This window comes from Salmo salar, chromosome 14 (assembly GCF_965601325.2).
Source record: "Salmo salar chromosome 14, fSalSal1, whole genome shotgun sequence".
In the NCBI taxonomy this organism is placed as follows: domain Eukaryota; kingdom Metazoa; phylum Chordata; class Actinopteri; order Salmoniformes; family Salmonidae; genus Salmo; species Salmo salar.
Window position 1 is genome coordinate 74403109 of NC_138304.1, and position 18306 is coordinate 74421414.

The 18306-nt window shown below is 41.5% G+C and overlaps 1 protein-coding gene across 3 annotated transcripts in view; it reads left to right on the forward strand.

The window, feature by feature from the left end:
- Positions 1–18306, forward strand: part of LOC106569881 (SMAD family member 4) — a 37902-nt gene that overhangs the window by 2766 nt on the left and 16830 nt on the right. For all 3 annotated transcript variants that reach the window (XM_014141592.3, XM_082961187.1, XM_082961186.1), the window contains exon 2: positions 4177–4417. In XM_014141592.3, coding sequence (XP_013997067.1) covers positions 4177–4417 — 241 coding nt within the window. The remainder of the gene's footprint in view (positions 1–4176; positions 4418–18306) is intronic.

Consider the following 18306-nt stretch of genomic DNA (forward strand, 5'->3'; position numbering starts at 1 on the left):
TCTGGACCAGACTGGCAAAATAGCTTGATTACTCGCTAGTTTTATCAACCAGACATATGTCTGGGGAGTGTGTCTGTCTATCTTCGGTTTTATGATATGCTTGTTTTAGCTGCTTTTATTTCGAATGATTTGGTCCAGCAGTGATTTCACTGGCTGCATGACTGTAGTCTGCGCTGTCGATGTTTTTTCGGAAAGGTAGTTGAAATGACATTTTGCCCTCTATTTTACCAACGTCTAATGTTCTATTCAAAGATGCTACTAGATGTAGCACTGCAATGAGTTACACTGTAGTTTCCGCTTTCGGATGATTAGATTGATACGACGTTGCAAGCTTTTTATCATCCCTACCGGGATTTCTTAAAATGTTGACTGTAGCCTAGACTTGGTGACGCGATATGACCAAATATGGTGTGGCAGTGTTTGCTTCTCCGCGGAAGATCCTCGTAAAGGGAATGTATGGCTTGAAAATTGGTCAGAATGAGTTATAATAATGCATTATAAGGGTCGGCCAAGAAGGTCACGCCAACAATGCTGTGTTTTAGTTGTAGCATATGTTTTTTGTCATGCAAGGATCCTTTCCATTCCCTGAGATTAGCCTATAGTCGTGCAGAAACTGACAGACATCCACCTGCCAGTTTATTAGGTACACCCATCTAGTACCGGGTTGGACCCCCACTTTGCCTCCAGAACAGCACAAATTATTTGGGGCATGAATTCTACAAGGTGTCACACACATTTCACAGGGATGTTGGTCCATGCTGATGTGATGGCATCACACAGTTGCTGCAGATTGGACGGCAGTACATTCATGCTGCCAACAGCCCGTTCCATTTTATCCCAATGATACTCCAGTGGGTTTGGTCAGCAACAATGTTCAGATGCGCTGTGGCGTTCAATCGTTGCTCAATTGGTCTCAAGGGACCTAACGTGTGCCAGGAAAACATTCCCCACAACTGTATACCACCGCCAACAGCCTGTACCGTTGACACTAGGCAGGATGAAGCCATGGACTCATGCTGCTTACGCCAAATCCTGGATCTGTCATCAGCATGACGCAACAGCAACCGGGATTCGTCGGACCAGCCAATGTTTTTCCACTTCTCAATTGTCCAGTGTTGATGATCGTGTGCTCACTGGAACCGCTTCTTGTTGTTTTTAGATAATTGGAGTGGAACGTGGTGTGGTCGCTTGCTGCAATAGCCCATCCATGACAAGGATCGACGAGTTGTGCGTTCTGCACACCACTGTACTACACCGTTATTTATCTGTTTGCGGCCTGCCTGTTAGCTTGCACAATTATTGCCATTCTCCTTTGACCTCTCTCGTCAACGAGCTGTTTTCGCCCACAGGACTGCCGCTGACTGGGTTGTTATTATAATTTTTTCACCATTCTCGGTAAACCCTAGATAGACACTGTCGTGCGTGAAAAGCCCAGGACGGCGTCCGTTTCTGAGATACTGGACCGACAATCATACCACTTTCAAAGCCGCTTAAGTCACTTGTTTTGCTCGTTCTAATGGTCAATCAAACAGTAACTGGATGCCTGTCTGCCTGCATTATATAGCAAGCCACAGCCACATGACTCATTGTCTGTAGGAGCGATCCATTTTTGTGAACGGGGTGGTGTAGCTAATAGACTGTCCAGTGAGTGTACATCTTCAATTGGCAAATCTTATTTGAGCGGTAGGGGCCTATATATTGTGAGCATTGCTGGATCGGTAATGTTATTGGCAGCATCAGCTGTTTTATGAGGGAAAGGGCAGAATGCTCACTACTTGCTACATAACAGCAGACTCTGTAGTGTAGGAAATACTGTTATGTAATAATAGCTTCACTACTAGGGTCTAAAGATGCACATTAAATGTAACCGCAACATGTTATACATTTAGGCCTATAAGTGGACCTTAACCGTGTGCTCATGTTGTTATTACAATATTACATTTGAATAAAATATTACCTTCAAAATGGGGGAAGCCCTGAGAGGGTACTGTGGGCCTACAGGAATAGTGTGCAGAACAGAATTGCAATCATTCATTCATTAATTGTTGAAGTGATAATTTGCTAGTTATATATCTATTAATTGTGAGGTAGGCCCTAGTTTAGTACAAATCTATCATCTACCCACAGAATGACATCTCTACTCCAGGCTATCATTCTTCTTTCAGAATGCCCTTATTGTTGGTCACCTGTTGCATGGATTCAAGTCTGAATTCTTGAATTTTGATTTACGATTTAGAGTCTGTCTAAAGCTTGGTTTATAGTCGGTCTGAGGACAGGTTGATCGACAGTCGTTAGACCTACTGTAAACCGTTGTAGCTTTCTCATCAGCTGAGACTTTTCCCCTTTGCACAGAGCCCCCAAATCCTCTCTTTTCATAATATCACTCTCCATCTCTATTGGAGCATTGACTTCACAGTAACACTGGCTTAGTCCAATATAACCGCCGGCCCCTAGATATTTATCAGATTGGTTCAGTGTAAGAGGACAGACACACCAGGCTTTTTGATGGTGACATGCACCATTCCCTATGACTGCTTTGAAAAAGAACTATCAAAGGAATGCTATCCTGCTCTAGATAAGCTTTATACTACACCACCCACTCAGTGGTCCTGGCCTATACACTATATCCTGAATAACGAAGACACACATCGCTTGATATAAGTAGGACTTGCTGTTTTGTGATGTGACTCACGTTATGGTGACTGAGTTTGTCTTTTTATGGCTGTTCTATGTTGAAGAAACTGTCAATGAATTTCCTGAGAGTACACACACACACACACACACACACACACACTGGAAGCCTGTGACTTTCTCCCACAGCTTGGAGCCATGTTGTTGTGCGAGGATGTTTCCAAACTGACAGATATTAAGATAATGAGAGGAGGGAGAACATGGAGTCACTTCCAGTCAGCTTAGCCACGTAGATGTTAACAGGTTATGATAGCTATGTCATTGCAGAATTATTTTAGCTCTTGCACGTATTAACAAAGCAAGGCTGCAGTTTTGCCATGGATTTCCTAATAGTGACATTTTGGGGTTATTGGCCTAACAGTAGAGAAATTGTCTTACGTAATATGAAGTATAAATGCAGATAGTACCACCCTGTTTCACTCAGTTTTGAAGTGTTTTTTTTTCTCTCTTTCGTTTTGTGCCTCTGAACTCGACCCTGGTAGTGGAGGTATGTTGATTAGTGAGTATGGGGGGCTCAATTTAATTCAATTCACATTCCACTAGTAGCACAAACATGTTTTCCACTTTTGTCAAATGAAACTGTAGATTGGTTAGGGGCAGGCTATTTTAAAGTACCAGGTAGATTCCCCTCACAGGCAGGTGCCTCCAGGCGAGGCTAGGGTTGCCAAGTTGGATCAAGCTCAGGCTGGGAGATTATAGTTGTTGGCATGTATTTTGTGCATAAGAGTGCATTATCCGTGGCTCATAAGATATTATAAATGTGATTATAATGCATTATGAAAAGTGTATTCATAGGAAGCCTTTTAACATTTTTCACATCTCAGTCAACGACATTACTATAATCTCCCGAAATAGCTTTATACTCCAAGATAAAGGCCAATTCCTGGAGACTCTGGTCGAGACCAGCCGGGAGGGTTGGCAATGGCAACCTGTGCAGGGGCAGCAGCTTGTAAGCAAAGACACTGCATCAGAATCAACATTGAAGAAGCATATTTTATTGAATGTAACCCTGGGACTCTTTCTAGAGGAGAGATGGAGGGAAGCCAGTTGGAACGCTTAAATTCATTTGTTGATACTGAGTGTTATCAGCTGACTAACAATGCCAGGAAAGAATGATGACACACACACACACACACAAGCAAGTCGTAACAACTAAAAGCACAAGCCTTGATACACAACTTCATTCCCTTTTGTGTGTGTGTGTGACTGTGTGCGCTAATGGTGTGCACTCATGTCTGTGCTCATGAATGCAGTATGTATGGGTTATGAATGGGTTATTAAGTTCTTATGTAGGACACTATTTTCAATTGTATGCTATAACAGTATCACAATGTTGTCATAAACATAACATAACTGAATGTCAAGTGACAAGACAGTGTCAGTTTGCATGCACCTGAACCTTTATGACAAGCGTTATGACATATGTTGAGGGTCATCATTATGCCAACCACTGACCTCTCCGTTCCTTCCTCCCTCCCTCTGCAGTATCATGTCGGTGAACGCCCCCAGCAGCAATGACGCCTGCCTGAGCATCGTGCACAGCCTCATGTGCCACCGGCAGGGCGGCGAGAATGAGGGCTTCGCCAAGCGCGCCATCGAGAGCCTGGTGAAGAAGCTGAAGGAGAAGAAGGACGAGCTGGACTCGCTCATCACCGCCATCACCACCAACGGAGTGCACCCCAGCAAGTGTGTTACCATCCAGAGGACCCTAGACGGACGCCTGCAAGTGGGTCATACAGTAGTAAAAAGAGAGGGACACAATGAAAATATCGCCCCAAGTCTTTCTTTGTGATATAGGTCTGTACGGTGTACACATGCACTACTTACATGTCTCTCTGTGTGCTATAGATGACCCATCTGCAGGTGTCCATATACATTTAATGAATACTCAATATATAATTTATACTACAGACATTTTCATAGTGAAAAGTATTGTCCAAAGTCTATAGTATAAATGATATATTGTGTATTTATTCATGTATATGGACACCTGCAGATGGGTCACCTATAGCATACAGAGAGCAACCTATAGCACAGTTAAGAGCATTGGGCCAGTAACCGAAATGTCTCTGGTTCGAATCCCAGAGCCGACTAGGTGAAAAATGGGCCGATGTGCCCTTGAGCAATGCACGTAACCCTGATTGATCATGTAAGTCATCTACTCAAATGCACATGTAGCGTCACAGACAAAGACTTAGGGCAGCATTTTCATAGTGCAAGAGCATTGTGAAAAGTGCAAAAAATAGCGTAAACCTCGTAGTCTTGCAGTGTGATTTAATTTGACAACTGTGCGATATGAGGAGGCGATTATTTGACTACACTTTAGTAAACTGAGAAATACATAGACAACTTATGTATGTCATGCCACATCATATGTAGCCTACTGTGAAACCTCTCAATACCTTTGTCCGTGCAGCTGTTGCCCTGGTTTTCTCTTTTGAGAGTTAGGCCCAGGTTTCTGTCAAGCACTTGCTGTCAAACACATGTGGGAGGTATTGTACTGAAAGACATGAAAAATGTTTAATGACGATAGGCTACATGGAATGTATAAAACTTTGCCTCGATACAGCTAAATGCTAAACTCTTTCATAGACTTTTCCTGGAAACAGTGTTGGCTAATGCTACAGGGCAATAGTCAAATGAGGAGTTGCTAATTTATGCGGATGCTATGAGGTTTCAGTGACTTAAGCCTTGCTAATGGTGGCTAATGCTTCAAAGTTACTAGGAAGCAGACTGTACTCACTGAGGCTAACACTATAGAGTTACTGACAGCTGGAGATCTCACTACTTATAGTAAACGCTAAACGTGTTAGCTAACAGCCAGGTTTTGCTAATGTGGCTGGTGCTATAGTAGTGAAACAAAGGGATACTACAAAGGGAGGCTGTTTGGTTATTGGTGATGCTAAAAAAAAATCATCTGAAACTTGTGTTTAACAGTTGAAGCCTGAATTATGGTGGCCAGTACCACAGTCAAGTTTTGCATGTCGAGAGAGAACGTTTTAGAGAGTTCCCAATGAACCCCCACCCATCCCCCTGAAGAGGGAGGGGGAGAAAGAGTGGGAGGGAGCGGAGGGCTGGAGGGGCTGTTAAAGTTGTTTTGTCTGAGACACAGGAAAGGGGCAGGGCTAATCTGAGGCCGTCTGTTTTGAGTGTGTGTATATATACTGTATGTATGTGTGCGCGCGGTGGAACTAGAGAGAGGGAATTAATTCAATACGCCCAGGCAGAATAAATCCTAACTGCTGAGTGAAGACATGTCTCACCTTCTGTGACCTTCTCCCCAACAAGAGGGGGAGGGAGAGAGCGAGAGAGAGGGGGCGCTGTATAGACATAGCTGTAGACTAGATCAGGCTTCAAATGTCTAAGGACTTTGCTCACAGTCACATGTAGATCCATATCCTCTCTTTCTGTCACCCACTCTCCCGTTCTGTCTCGCTTTCTCTCTCTCTTTCTGTCACACAAACATGCATGCATGCACACACGCAAATACACATTAAATACTACAAACTCACTCCCCACCCCTATTTTCACACATAATTAATCTCCCTGTCCAGAATGCTCCAGGTACAGTCAGAACAGTATTGACACCAGTAGATGCAGAGCAAAAGTGACATCATTACATAAGACTCAGTGCTGGTTGTGGATTATATATTGACTCTTGGAGGTGGCCTGAAAAGTTCTCTATAAAAACACTTATAAACTGGGTGGTTTGAACCATGAATGCTGATTGGGTGACAGCCGTGGTATATCAGACCGGTTATGACATAACATTTGTTTTTCCTACTCTAATTACTTTGGTAACCAGTTTATAATAGCAAAAAGGCACCTCGGGGGGGTTGTGGTACTCCGCTTTGCGTCGTGCATAAGAACAGCCCTTAGCCGTGGTATATTGGCCATATACCACACCCACCGGGCCTTATTGCTTAATTAGACTACCATGGGAGTGCTCACTACCGTTCAAAAGTTTGGGGTCACGCAGAAAGAGGACAAGTACATTAGAGTGTCTAGTTTGAGAAACAGACGCCACAAGTCCTCAACTGGCAGCTTCATTAAATAGTACCCGCAAAACACCAGCCTCAATGTCAACAGTGAAGAGGCGACTCCGGGATGCTGGCCTTCTAGGCAGAGTTGCAAAGAAAAAGCCATATCTCAGACGGGCCAATAAAAAGAAAAGATTAAGGTGGGCAAAAGAACACAGACACTGGACAGAGGAACTCCGCCTAGAATGCCAGCATCCCGGAGTCTTCACTGTTGACGTTGAGACTGGTGTTTTGCTGGTACTATTTAATGAAGCTGCCAGTTGAGGACTTGTGAGGCATCTGTTTTTCAAACTAGACACTCTAATGTACTTGTCCTCTTGCTCAGATGTGCACCGGGGCCTCCCACTCCTCTTTCTATTCAGGTTAGAGCCAGTTTGCGCTGTTCTGTGAAGGGAGTAGTACACAGCATTGTACGAGATCTTCAGTTTCTTGGCAATTTCTCGCATGGAATAGCCTTCATTTCTCAGAACAAGAATAGACTGACGAGTTTCAGAAGAAAGTTCTTTGTTTCTGGCCATTTTGAGCCTGTAATTGAACTCACAAATACTGATGCTCCAGATACTCAACTAGTCTAAAGAAGGACATTTTATTGCTTCTTTAATCACACAACAGTTTGCAGCTGTGCTAACATAACTAACATAATTGCAAAAGGGTTTTCTAATGATCAATTAGCCTTTTAAAATGATAAACTTGGATTAGCTAACACAATGTGCCATTGGAACATACAGTTGAAGTCGGAAGTTTACATACTCCTTAGCCAAATACATTTAAACTACGTTTTCCACAATTCCTGACATTTATTCCTAGTTCAAATTCCCTGTCTTAGGTCAGTTAGGATCACCACTTTATTTTAAGAATGTGAAATGTCAGAATAATAGTAGAGAATTATTTATTTCAGCTTTTATTTCTTTCATCACATTCCCAGTGGGTCAGAAGTTTACATACACTCAATTGGTATTTGGTAGCATTGTCTTTAAATTGTTTAACTTGGGTCAAACATTTTGGGTAGCCTTCCACAAGCTTCTCACAATAAGTTGGGTGAATTTTGGCCCGTTCCTCCTGACAGAGCTGGTGTAACTTGAGTCAGGTTTGTAGGCCTCCTTGCTCGCACACGCTTTTTCAGTTCTGCCCACACATTTTCTATAGGATTGAGGTCAGGGCTTTGCGATGGCCACTCCAATACCTTGACTTTGTTGTGCTTAAGCCATTTTGCCAAAACTTTGGAAGTATGCTTGGGGTCATTGTCCATTTGGAAGACCCATTTGCGACCAAGCTTTAACTTCCTGACTGATGTCTTGAGATGTTGCTTCAACATATCCACATCATTTTCCTACCTCATGATGCCATCTATTTTGTGAAGTGCACCAGTCCCTCCTGCAGCAAAGCACGCCCACAACATGATGCTGCCACCCTTGTGCTTCACGATTGGGATGGTGTTCTTCGGCTTGCAAGCCTCCCCCCTTTTCCTCCAAACATAATGATGGTCATTATGGCCAAACAGTTCTATTTTTGTTTCATCAGACCAGAGGACATTTCTCCAAAAAGTACGATCTTTGTCCCCATGTGCAGTTGCAAACCATAGTCTGGCTTTTTTGTGGCCATTTTTGAGCAGTGGCTTCTTCCTTGCTGAGCGGCCTTTCAGGTTATGTCGATATAGGACTCGGTTTACAGTGGATATAGATACTTTTGTACCTGTTTCCTCCAGCATCTTCACAAGGTCCTTTGCTGCTGTTCTGGGGATTATTTGCACTTTTCGTACCAAAGTACATTCATCTCTAGGAGACAGAACGCGTCTCCTTCCTGAGCGGTATGACTGCTGCGTGGTCCCATGATGTTTATACTTGCGTACTATTGTTTGTACAGATGAACGTGGTACCTTCAGGCATTTGGAATTTGCTCCCAAGGACGAACCAGACTTGTGGAGGTCTAAAAAACATATATCTGAGGTCTTGGCTGATTTCTTTTGATTTTCCCATGATGTCTAGCAAAGAGGCACTGAGTTTGAAGGTAGGCCTTGAAATACATCCACAGGTACACCTCCAATTGATTCAAATGATGTCAATTAGCTTTAGAAGCTTCTGATAGGCTAATTGACATCATTTTATGGAATTTTCCAAGCTGTTTAAAGGCACAGTCAACTTGATGTATGTAAACTTCTGACCCATTGGAATTGTGATACAGTGAATTATAAGTGAAATAATCTGTCTGTAAACAAGACTTGTCATGCACGAAGTAGATGTCCTAACCGACTTGCCAAAACTATAGTTTGTTATCAAGAAATGTGTGGAGTGGTTGAAACACTTAAACTAGTTTTAAGGACTCCAATTTATGTAAACTTCCGACTTCAACTGTAGGAGTGATGGTTGCTTGAGAATGGGCCTCTGTACGCCTATGTAGATGTTCCATAAAAAAAATCAGCCGCTTCCAGCTACATTAGTCATTTACAATGTCTACACTGTATTTCTGATCAATTTGATGTTATTTTAATGGACAAAGAATGTGCTTTTCTTTCAAAAACAAGGACATTTCTAAGTGTCCCCTAACGTTTGAACGGTAGTGTATGTTTATATGTTAATATTTTCAAGACTTATGAGGGTGCCCTGATTTGTAATGGGAGAAACCAGTGTCACAGGCACAATCTGAACCCAGGTATCCCAAGGGAAACCAATGTCTTGACTGTTAGACCAAGGGTGACAATGAGGGGCAACCTCATCACGAGGCCATGTGTCCGACTCATGTCTGCTACATTCACCCCCCTTAGACCACCTCTTTCACAAGAGACTGACCCACAATTGGGTACAATTGTCACGAACAGGATCCGAACCCAGGTCTCCCACAGGGGAAACGAACGTCTTGACTGTTAGATGGGCCTTGGGTTAAGTCACAGGCAGGGTTACCTCATCATGAGTCCGACTCATGTCCGCTACACCAGAATCCCTGGTAGCTCCTATCAGTTGATCCCTGACCTTCAGCCCAAACGTGTATGAAAAGAGGTTAACCTGTTGGGTCTAGGGGGCAGCATTTGCACGTCTGGATAAAAAAAATGTACCCGATTTAATCTGGTTACTAATCCTACCCAGTAACTAGAATATGCATATACTTATTATATATGGATAGAAAACACTCTAAAGTTTCCAAAACTGTTTGAATGGTGTCTGTGAGTATAACAGAACTCATTTGGCAGGCAAAACCCTGAGACATTTTCTGACAGGAAGTGGATACCTGATGTGTTGTATTGACTTTAAACCTATCCCATTGAAACACACAGGGGTTTAGGAATATTTTGGCACTTCCTATTGCTTCCACTAGATGTCACCAGCCTTTACAAAGTGTTTTGAGTCTTCTGGAGGGAGATCTGACCGAACAAGAGCCATGGAACGGTGATGTCCCATTAGACACCTGGCGCGCTACTTCATGTTGGGTACCCTCGTTCCAATACGTTATAAAAGGCTATGCATTCGTCCACCTTGAATATTATTCATGTTCTGGTTAAAAAAGGCCCTAATGATTTATGCTATACAACGTTTGACATGTTTGAACGAACGGAAATATATTTTTTCCCCTCGTTCATGACGAGAAGTCCGGCTGGCTTACATCATGTGCTAACGAGACGGAGATTTTTGGACATAAATGATGAGCTTTTTTGAACAAAACTACATTCGTTATGGACCTGTGATACCTGGAAGTGACATCTGATGAAGAGAATCAAAGGTAATGGATTATTTACATAGTATTTTCGATTTTAGATCTCCCCAACATGACGTCTAGTCTGTATCGCAACGCGTATTTTTCTGGGCACAGTGCTCAGATTATTGCAAAGTGTGATTTCCCAGTAAGGTTATTTTTAAATCTGGCAAGTTGATTGCGTTCAAAAGATGTAAATCTATAATTCTTTAAATGACAATATAATATTTTACCAATGTTTTCTAATTTTAATTATTTAATTTGTGACGCTGACTTGACTGCCGGTTATTGGAGGGAAACGATTTCCTCAACATCAATGCCATAGTAAAACGCTGTTTTTGTATATAAATATGAACTTGATAGAACTAAAAATGCATGCATTGTCTAACATAATGTCCTAGGAGTGTCATCTGATGGAGATTGTAAAAGGTTAGTGTATCATTTTAGCTGGTTTTATGGTTTTGGTGACCCTGTCTTTGACTTGACAAAACATTACACACAACTCTTGTAAATGTACTGTCCTAACATACTCTAAATTTATGCTTTCGCCGTAAAACCTTTTTGAAATCGTAAAACGTGGTTAGATTAAGGAGATGTTTATCTTTCAAATGGTGTAACATAGTTGTATTTTTGAAAAATTTGAATTTTGACATTTATTTGGATTCAAATTTGCCGCTCTTGAAATGCACCTGCTGTTGATGGAGTGCACCACAGGTGGCACGCTAGCGTCCCACCTAGCCCCAAGAGGTTTAAAGTCTCTTGTCTCTCTCTGTTCCTCTTCCAAAGAAACCTCATGAAAGTTTATCATGAGGTTCCATCTTTGCTTCAATCTAAGTAACATAATAAAAAACATTCCCATCAATCCGTCAGTTTAAGCTAGAGATAACAGCCTCATCCGCCTATGTTGGCCTTCTGCCAAGTGGAAGATGGCTGAGCTACAGCTGTGTTTGTCAGACCATGAGACATATCGAAAATCTGTCTTTTCACGAAAACGAACATGATGGTGTTCTCCGTTTTGCTCTACGACCCCCATAAGGGATTTGTCTGAAGGTAACCCATACAAACAAATAGAAGTATGGAGGTAGTTTTGTGCCAACAAAAATAAGGGGTTAAATATGTGTCCAAAAAAACAAGTGTTCTTATATCTCCCAGATATATAGGACAGACACTTCAAAACCTGATTCCTCATGATTTGTTTTGTCTTTTTTGCCTTTTATGAATGTGTTATTCAATATATTTCTATGGGCTATAGTAGTAAAGGCCAAATTCAATATTTTATAAAAATATATTACAGTACCAGTCAAAAGTTTGGACACACCTACTCATTCCAGGGTTTTTCTTTATTTGTACTATTTTCTACATTGTAGAATAGTAGGGAAGACATCAAAATGATAAAATAACACATATGGAATCATGTAGTAACCAAAAACGTGTTAAACAAATCAAGTATATATTTGAGATTCTTTAACTTCTATGGGCTACGTGGGACGCTAGCGTCCCACCTGCGGGACACAGCCAGTGAAATATCAGGGCGGCAAATTCATAACAACAAAATGTCATAATTCAAATTTCTCAAACATACAACTATTTTACACCATTTTAAAGATACACCTCTCCTTAATCCAACCACATTGTCCGATTTCAAAAAGGCTTTACAGCGAAAGCATAAAGTTAGATTATGTTTGGACAGTGCCAACACAAGAAAAACCACACAGCCATTTTCCAAGCAGGAGAGGGGTCACAAAAACCAGAAATACAGCTAAAATTAAGCACTAACCTTTGACGATCTTCATCAGATGACACTCCTAGGACTCAATGTTACACAATACATGTATGTTTTGTTCGATAAAGTTCATATTTATATCCAAAAACCCCATTTTACATTGGCGCGTGATGTTCAGAAAATATTTTGCCTCCAAAACTGCCGGTGAATTAGCACAACAATTTACAAAAATACTAATCATAAACGTTGATAAAATATTAAACTGTTATTCAAAGAATTATAGATAAGCATCTCCTTAATGCAACCGCTGTGACAGATTTCAAAAAAGCTTCACGGGGAAAGCACACTTTGCAATAATCTGAGTACGGCGCTCAGAAAAATACATCAGGCAATACAGATACCTGCCATTTTGCTGTCATCTAAAATCATAAATAGCATTATAAATATTCACTTACCTTTGATGATCTTCATCAGAAAGCACTTCCAGGAATCCCAGGTCCACAATAAATGTTGTTTTGTTCGTTAAAGTCCATAATTTATGTCCAAATACCTCCTTGTTGTTTGCGCGTTCAGTAAAAAGTCAAAAAAAGTTATATTTACGTTCGTAGAAACATGTCAAACGTTGTATAGCATCAATCTTTAGGGCCTTTTTAACATAAAACGTCAATAATATTGCAACCGGACGATTCCAATGTCTTGAAAAACATTATGGAACACAGCTACCTCATCATGTGAATGCGCGCCACTGATCTCATGTCATTTCTGAGTCACCAACTTCCTGGCCTTCTTGTTCGCACTCTGTTCACTGCAAAAGCCTGAAACAAGGTTCTAAAGACTGTTGACATCTAGTGGAAGTCTTAGGAAGTGTAAAATGAACCCTAAGTTAGATAGGCAATGACTTGAAAAGAATACAAGCATCAACATTTTTGCAACCCCTATTACTAGCCTGTTCAACCTCTCTTTCGTATCGTCTGAGATCCCCAAATATTGGAAAGCTGCTGCGGTCATCCCCCTCTTCAAAGGGGGAGACACTCTAGACCCAAACTGTAATAGACCTATATACATCCTGCCCTGCCTTTCTAAAATCTTCGAAAGTCAAGTTAACAAACAGATCACCGACCATTTCGAATCCCACCGTACCTTCTCCACTATGCAATCTGGTTTCCGAGCTGGTCATGGGTGTTCCTCAGCCACGCTCAAGGTCCTAAATGATATCATAACCATCATGGATAAAAGACGGTACTGTGCAGCCGTCTTCATCGACCTGGCCAAGGCTTTCGACTCTGTAAATCAGCGCATTCTTATCGGCAGACTCAATAGCCTTGGTTTCTCGAATGACTGCCTTGCCTGGTTCACCAACTACTTCTCAGACAGAGTTCAGTGTGTCAAATCGGAGGGCCTGTTGTTCGGTCCTCTGCCAGTCTCTATGTGGGTGCCACAGGGTTCAATTCTCGGGCCGACTCTTTTCTCTGTATATATCAATGATGTCGCTCTTGCTGCTGGTGATTCTCTGATCCACCTCTACGCAGACAACACCATTCTGTATACTTCTGGCCCTTCTTTGGACACTGTTAACAAACCTCCAAATAAGTTTCAATGCCATACAACACTCTTTCTGTGGCCTCCAACTGCTCTTAAATGCTAGTAAAACTAAATTCAACCGATTGCTGCTCGCACCCGCCCGCCCGACGAGCATCACTACTTTGGACGGTTCTGACTTAGAATATGTGGACAACTACAAATACCTAGGTGTCTGGCTAGACTGTAAACTCTCCTTCCAGACTCACATTAAGCATCTCCAATCCAAAATGAAATCTAGAATCGGTTTCCTATTTCGCAACAAAGCCTCCTTCACTCATGCTGCCAAACATACCCTCGTAAAACCGACTATCCTACTGATCCTTGACTTCGGCGATGTCATTTACAAAATAGCCCCCAACACTCCACTCAGCAAACTGGATGTAGTCTATCACAGTGCCATCCGTTTTGTCACCAAAGCCCCATATACTACCCACCACTGTGACCTGTATGCTCTCGTTTGCCGTGCCCTCACTACATATTCATCGCCAAACCCACTGGCTCCAGGTCATCTATAAGTCTTTGCTAGGTAAAGCCCTGCCTTATCTCAGCTCACTGGTCACCATAGCAACACCCACCCGTAGCACCCGCTCAAGCAGGTACAGTTGAAGTCGGAAGTTTACATAGACCTTAGCCAAATACATTTAATCTCAGTTTTTCACAATTCCTGACATTTAATCCTAGTAAGAATCCCCTGTCTTAGGTCAGTTAGGATCACCACTTTATTTTAAGTATGTGAAATGTCAGAATAAAAGTAGAGAGAATGATTTATTTCATCTTTTGTTTCTTTCATCACATTCCCAGTGGGTCAGAGGTTTACATACTCAATTAGTATTTGGTAGCATTGCCTTTAAATTGTTTAACTTGGGTCAAACATTTTGGGTAGCCTTCCACAAGCTTCCCACAATAATTTGGGTGAATTTTGGACCATTCCTCCTAACAGAGCTGGTGTAACGGAGTCAGGTTTGTAGGCCTCCTTACTAGCACACGCTTTTTCAGTTCTTCCCCCAATTTGTCTATAGGATTGAGGTCAGGGCTTTGCGATGGCCACTCTAATACGTTGACTTTGTTGTCCTTAAGCCATTTTGCCACAACTTTGGAAGTATGCTTGGGGTCATTGTCCATTTGGAAAACCCATTTGCAACCAAGCTTTAACTTCCTGACTGATATCTTGATGTTGCTTCAATATATCCACATAATTTTCCTTCCTCATGATGCCATATATTTTGAAGTGCCCCAAGTGCTAAATCCTGCAGCAAAGCACCCGCACAACATGTTGCTGCTACCCCCGTACTTCACGGTTGGGATAGTGTTCTTTGGCTTGCAAGCCTCCCCCTTTTTCTTCCGAACATAACGATGGTCATTATGGCCAAACAGTTCTATTTTTGTTTCATCAGACCAGAGGACATTTCTCCAAAAAGTACGATCTTTGTCCCCCATGTGCAGTTGCAATCCGTAGTCTGGATTTTTTATGGCGGTTTTGGAGCAGTGGCTTCTTCGTTATTGAGTGGCCTTTCAGGTTATGTCGATATAGGACTTGTTTTACTGTGGATATAGATACTTTTGTACCTGTTTCCTCCAGGATCTTCACGAGGTCCTTTGTTGTTGTTCTGGGATTGATTTGCACTTTTCTCACCAGAGTACATTAATCTCTAGGAGACAGAACGCATCTCCTTCCTGAGCGGTATGACTGCTGCGTGGTCCCATGATGTTTATACTTGCGTACTATTGTTTGTACAGATGAACGTGGTACCTTCAGGCATTTGGAATTTGCTCCCAAGGATGAACCAGACTTGTGGAGGTCTCCAATTTTTTTCTGAGGTCTTGGCTGATTTCCTTTGATTTTCCCATGATGTCAAGCAAAGAGGCACTGAGTTTGAAGGTTGGCCTTGAAATACATCCACAGGTACACCTCCAATTGACTCAAATGATGTCAATTAGCCTATCAGAAGCTTCTAAATCCATGACATCATTTTCTGGAATTTTCCAAGCTGTTTAACCTCTATGGGCTAGGTGGGACGCTTGCGTCCCACATACGTAACAGCCACTGGCAGCCTGTGGCGCGATTTTCAAAACCTTAAAAATCCTATTACTTCAATTTCTCAAACATATGACTATTTTACAGCTATTTAAAGACAAGACTCTCGTTAATCTAACCACACTGTCCGATTTCAAAAAGGCTTTACAACGAAAGCAAAACATTAGATTATGTCAGCAGAGTACCAAGCCAGAAATAATCAGACACCCATTTTTCAAGCCAGCATATAATGTCACCAAAACCCAGAAGACAGCTAAATGCAGCACTCACCTTTGATGATCTTCATCAGATGACAACCCTAGGACATTATGTTATACAATACATGCATGTTTTGTTCAATCAAGTTCATATTTATATCAAAAACCAGCTTTTTACATTAGCATGTGACGTTCAGAACTAGCATACCCCCCGCAAACTTCCGGGGAATTCGCTAACATTTTACTAAATTACTCACGATAAACGTTCACAAAAAGCATAACAATTATTTTAAGAATTATAGATACAGACCTCCTCTATGCACTCGATATGTCCGATTTTAAAATAGCTTTTTGGTGAAAGCACATTTTGCAATATTCTAAGTACATAGCCCAGGCATCACGGGCTCGCTATTTAGACACCCGGCAAGTTTAGCACTCACCATAATCATATTTACTATTATAAAAGTTTGATTACCTTTTGTTGTCTTCGTCAGAATGCACACCCAGGACTGCTACTTCAATAACAAATGTTGGTTTGGTCCAAAATAATCCATCGTTATATCCGAATAGCGGCGTTTTGTTCGTGCGTTCCAGACACTATCCGAAATAGTAAAAAAGTGTCGCGCGCATGGCGCAATTCGTGACAATAAAATTCTAAATATTCCATTACCGTACTTCGAAGCATGTCAACCGCTGTTTAAAATCAATTTTTACGACATTTTTCTCGTAGAAAAGCGATAATATTCCGACAGGGAATCTCCTTTTCGGCAAACAGAGGAAAAAATCCCAAAGGCGGGGGCGGTCGGGTCACGCGCATAAGCCCAGTGTCCCTTGATCGGCCACTTGAGAAAGGCGATAATGTGTTTCAGCCTGGGGCTGGAATGACGACATTCTGTTTTTTCCCGGGCTCTGAGCGCCTATGGACGACGTGGGAAGTGTCACGTTAGAGCAGAGATCCTTAGTAAATGATAGAGATGGAAAAGAAGTTCAAGAAATGGTCAGACAGGCCACTTCCTGTAAAGGAATCTCTCAGGTTTTGACCTGCCATTTGAGTTCTGTTATACTCACAGACACCATTCAAACGGTTTTAGAAAATTTAGGGTGTTTTCTATCCATATGTAATAAGTATATGCATATTCTAGTTATTGGGTAGGAGTGGTAACCAGATTAAATCGGGTATGTTTTTTATCCAGCCGTGTCAATACTGCCCCCTAGCCCTAACAGGTTAAAGGCACAGTCAACTTAGTGTATGTAAACTTCTGACCCATTGGAATTGTGATACAGTGAATTATAAGTGAAATAATCTGTCTGTAAACAATTGTTGGAAAAATGACTTGTGTCAAGTACAAAGTAGATGTCCTAACCGACTTGCCAAAACTAGAGTTTGTTAACAAGAAATGTGTGGAGTGGTTGAAAAACGAGTTTTAATGACTCCAACCTAAGTGTATGTAATCTTCTTACTTCAACTGTATATTTCACTGGTCATCCCCAAAGCCAACACTTCCTTTGGCCGCCTTTCCTTCCAGTTCTCTGCTGCCAATGACTGGAACGAATTGCAAATATCACTGAAGCTGGAGTCTTATATCTCCCTCACTAACTTTAAGCATCAGCTGTCAGAGCAGCTTACTGATCACTGTACCTGTACACAGCCAATCTAAATAGCACACCCAACTACATCATCCCCACATTGTTATTTATCCTCTTGCTCTTTTGCACCCCAGTATCTCTACTTGCACATCTTCATCTGCACATCTATCACTCCAGTGTTAATGCTAAATATAAATTATTTCGCCTCTATGGCCTATTTATTGCCTTACCTCCCTACTCTTCTACATTTGCACACACTGTACATATATTTTTCTATTGTGTTATTGACTGTACGTTTGTTAATGTGTATCTCTGGGTTGTTTTTGTCGCACTGCTTTGCTTTATCTTAGCCAGGTCGCAGTTGTAAATGAGAACTTGTTCTCAACTTGCCTACCTGGTTAAATAAAGGTAAAATAAAAAATCAGCCAACAAGTGCTCAGCATTTGTGGGAAATCCTTCGAGACTGTTGGAAAAGCATTCCAGGTGAAGCTGGTTGAGAGAATGCCAACAATGTGCAAAGCTGTCATCAAGGCAAAGGGTGGCTACTTTGATGAATCTAAAATATAACATATTTTTATTTGTTTAATACTTTTTTGGTTACTATATGATTCCATATGTGTGTTTTTTTTTATTACTACATGATTCCATATGTGTTCTTTCATAGTTTTGATGTCTTCACTATTATTCTACAATGTAGAACATTTAAAAAATAAAGAAAAACCCTTGAATGAGTAGGTGTGTCCAAACTTTTGACTGGTACTGTGTATG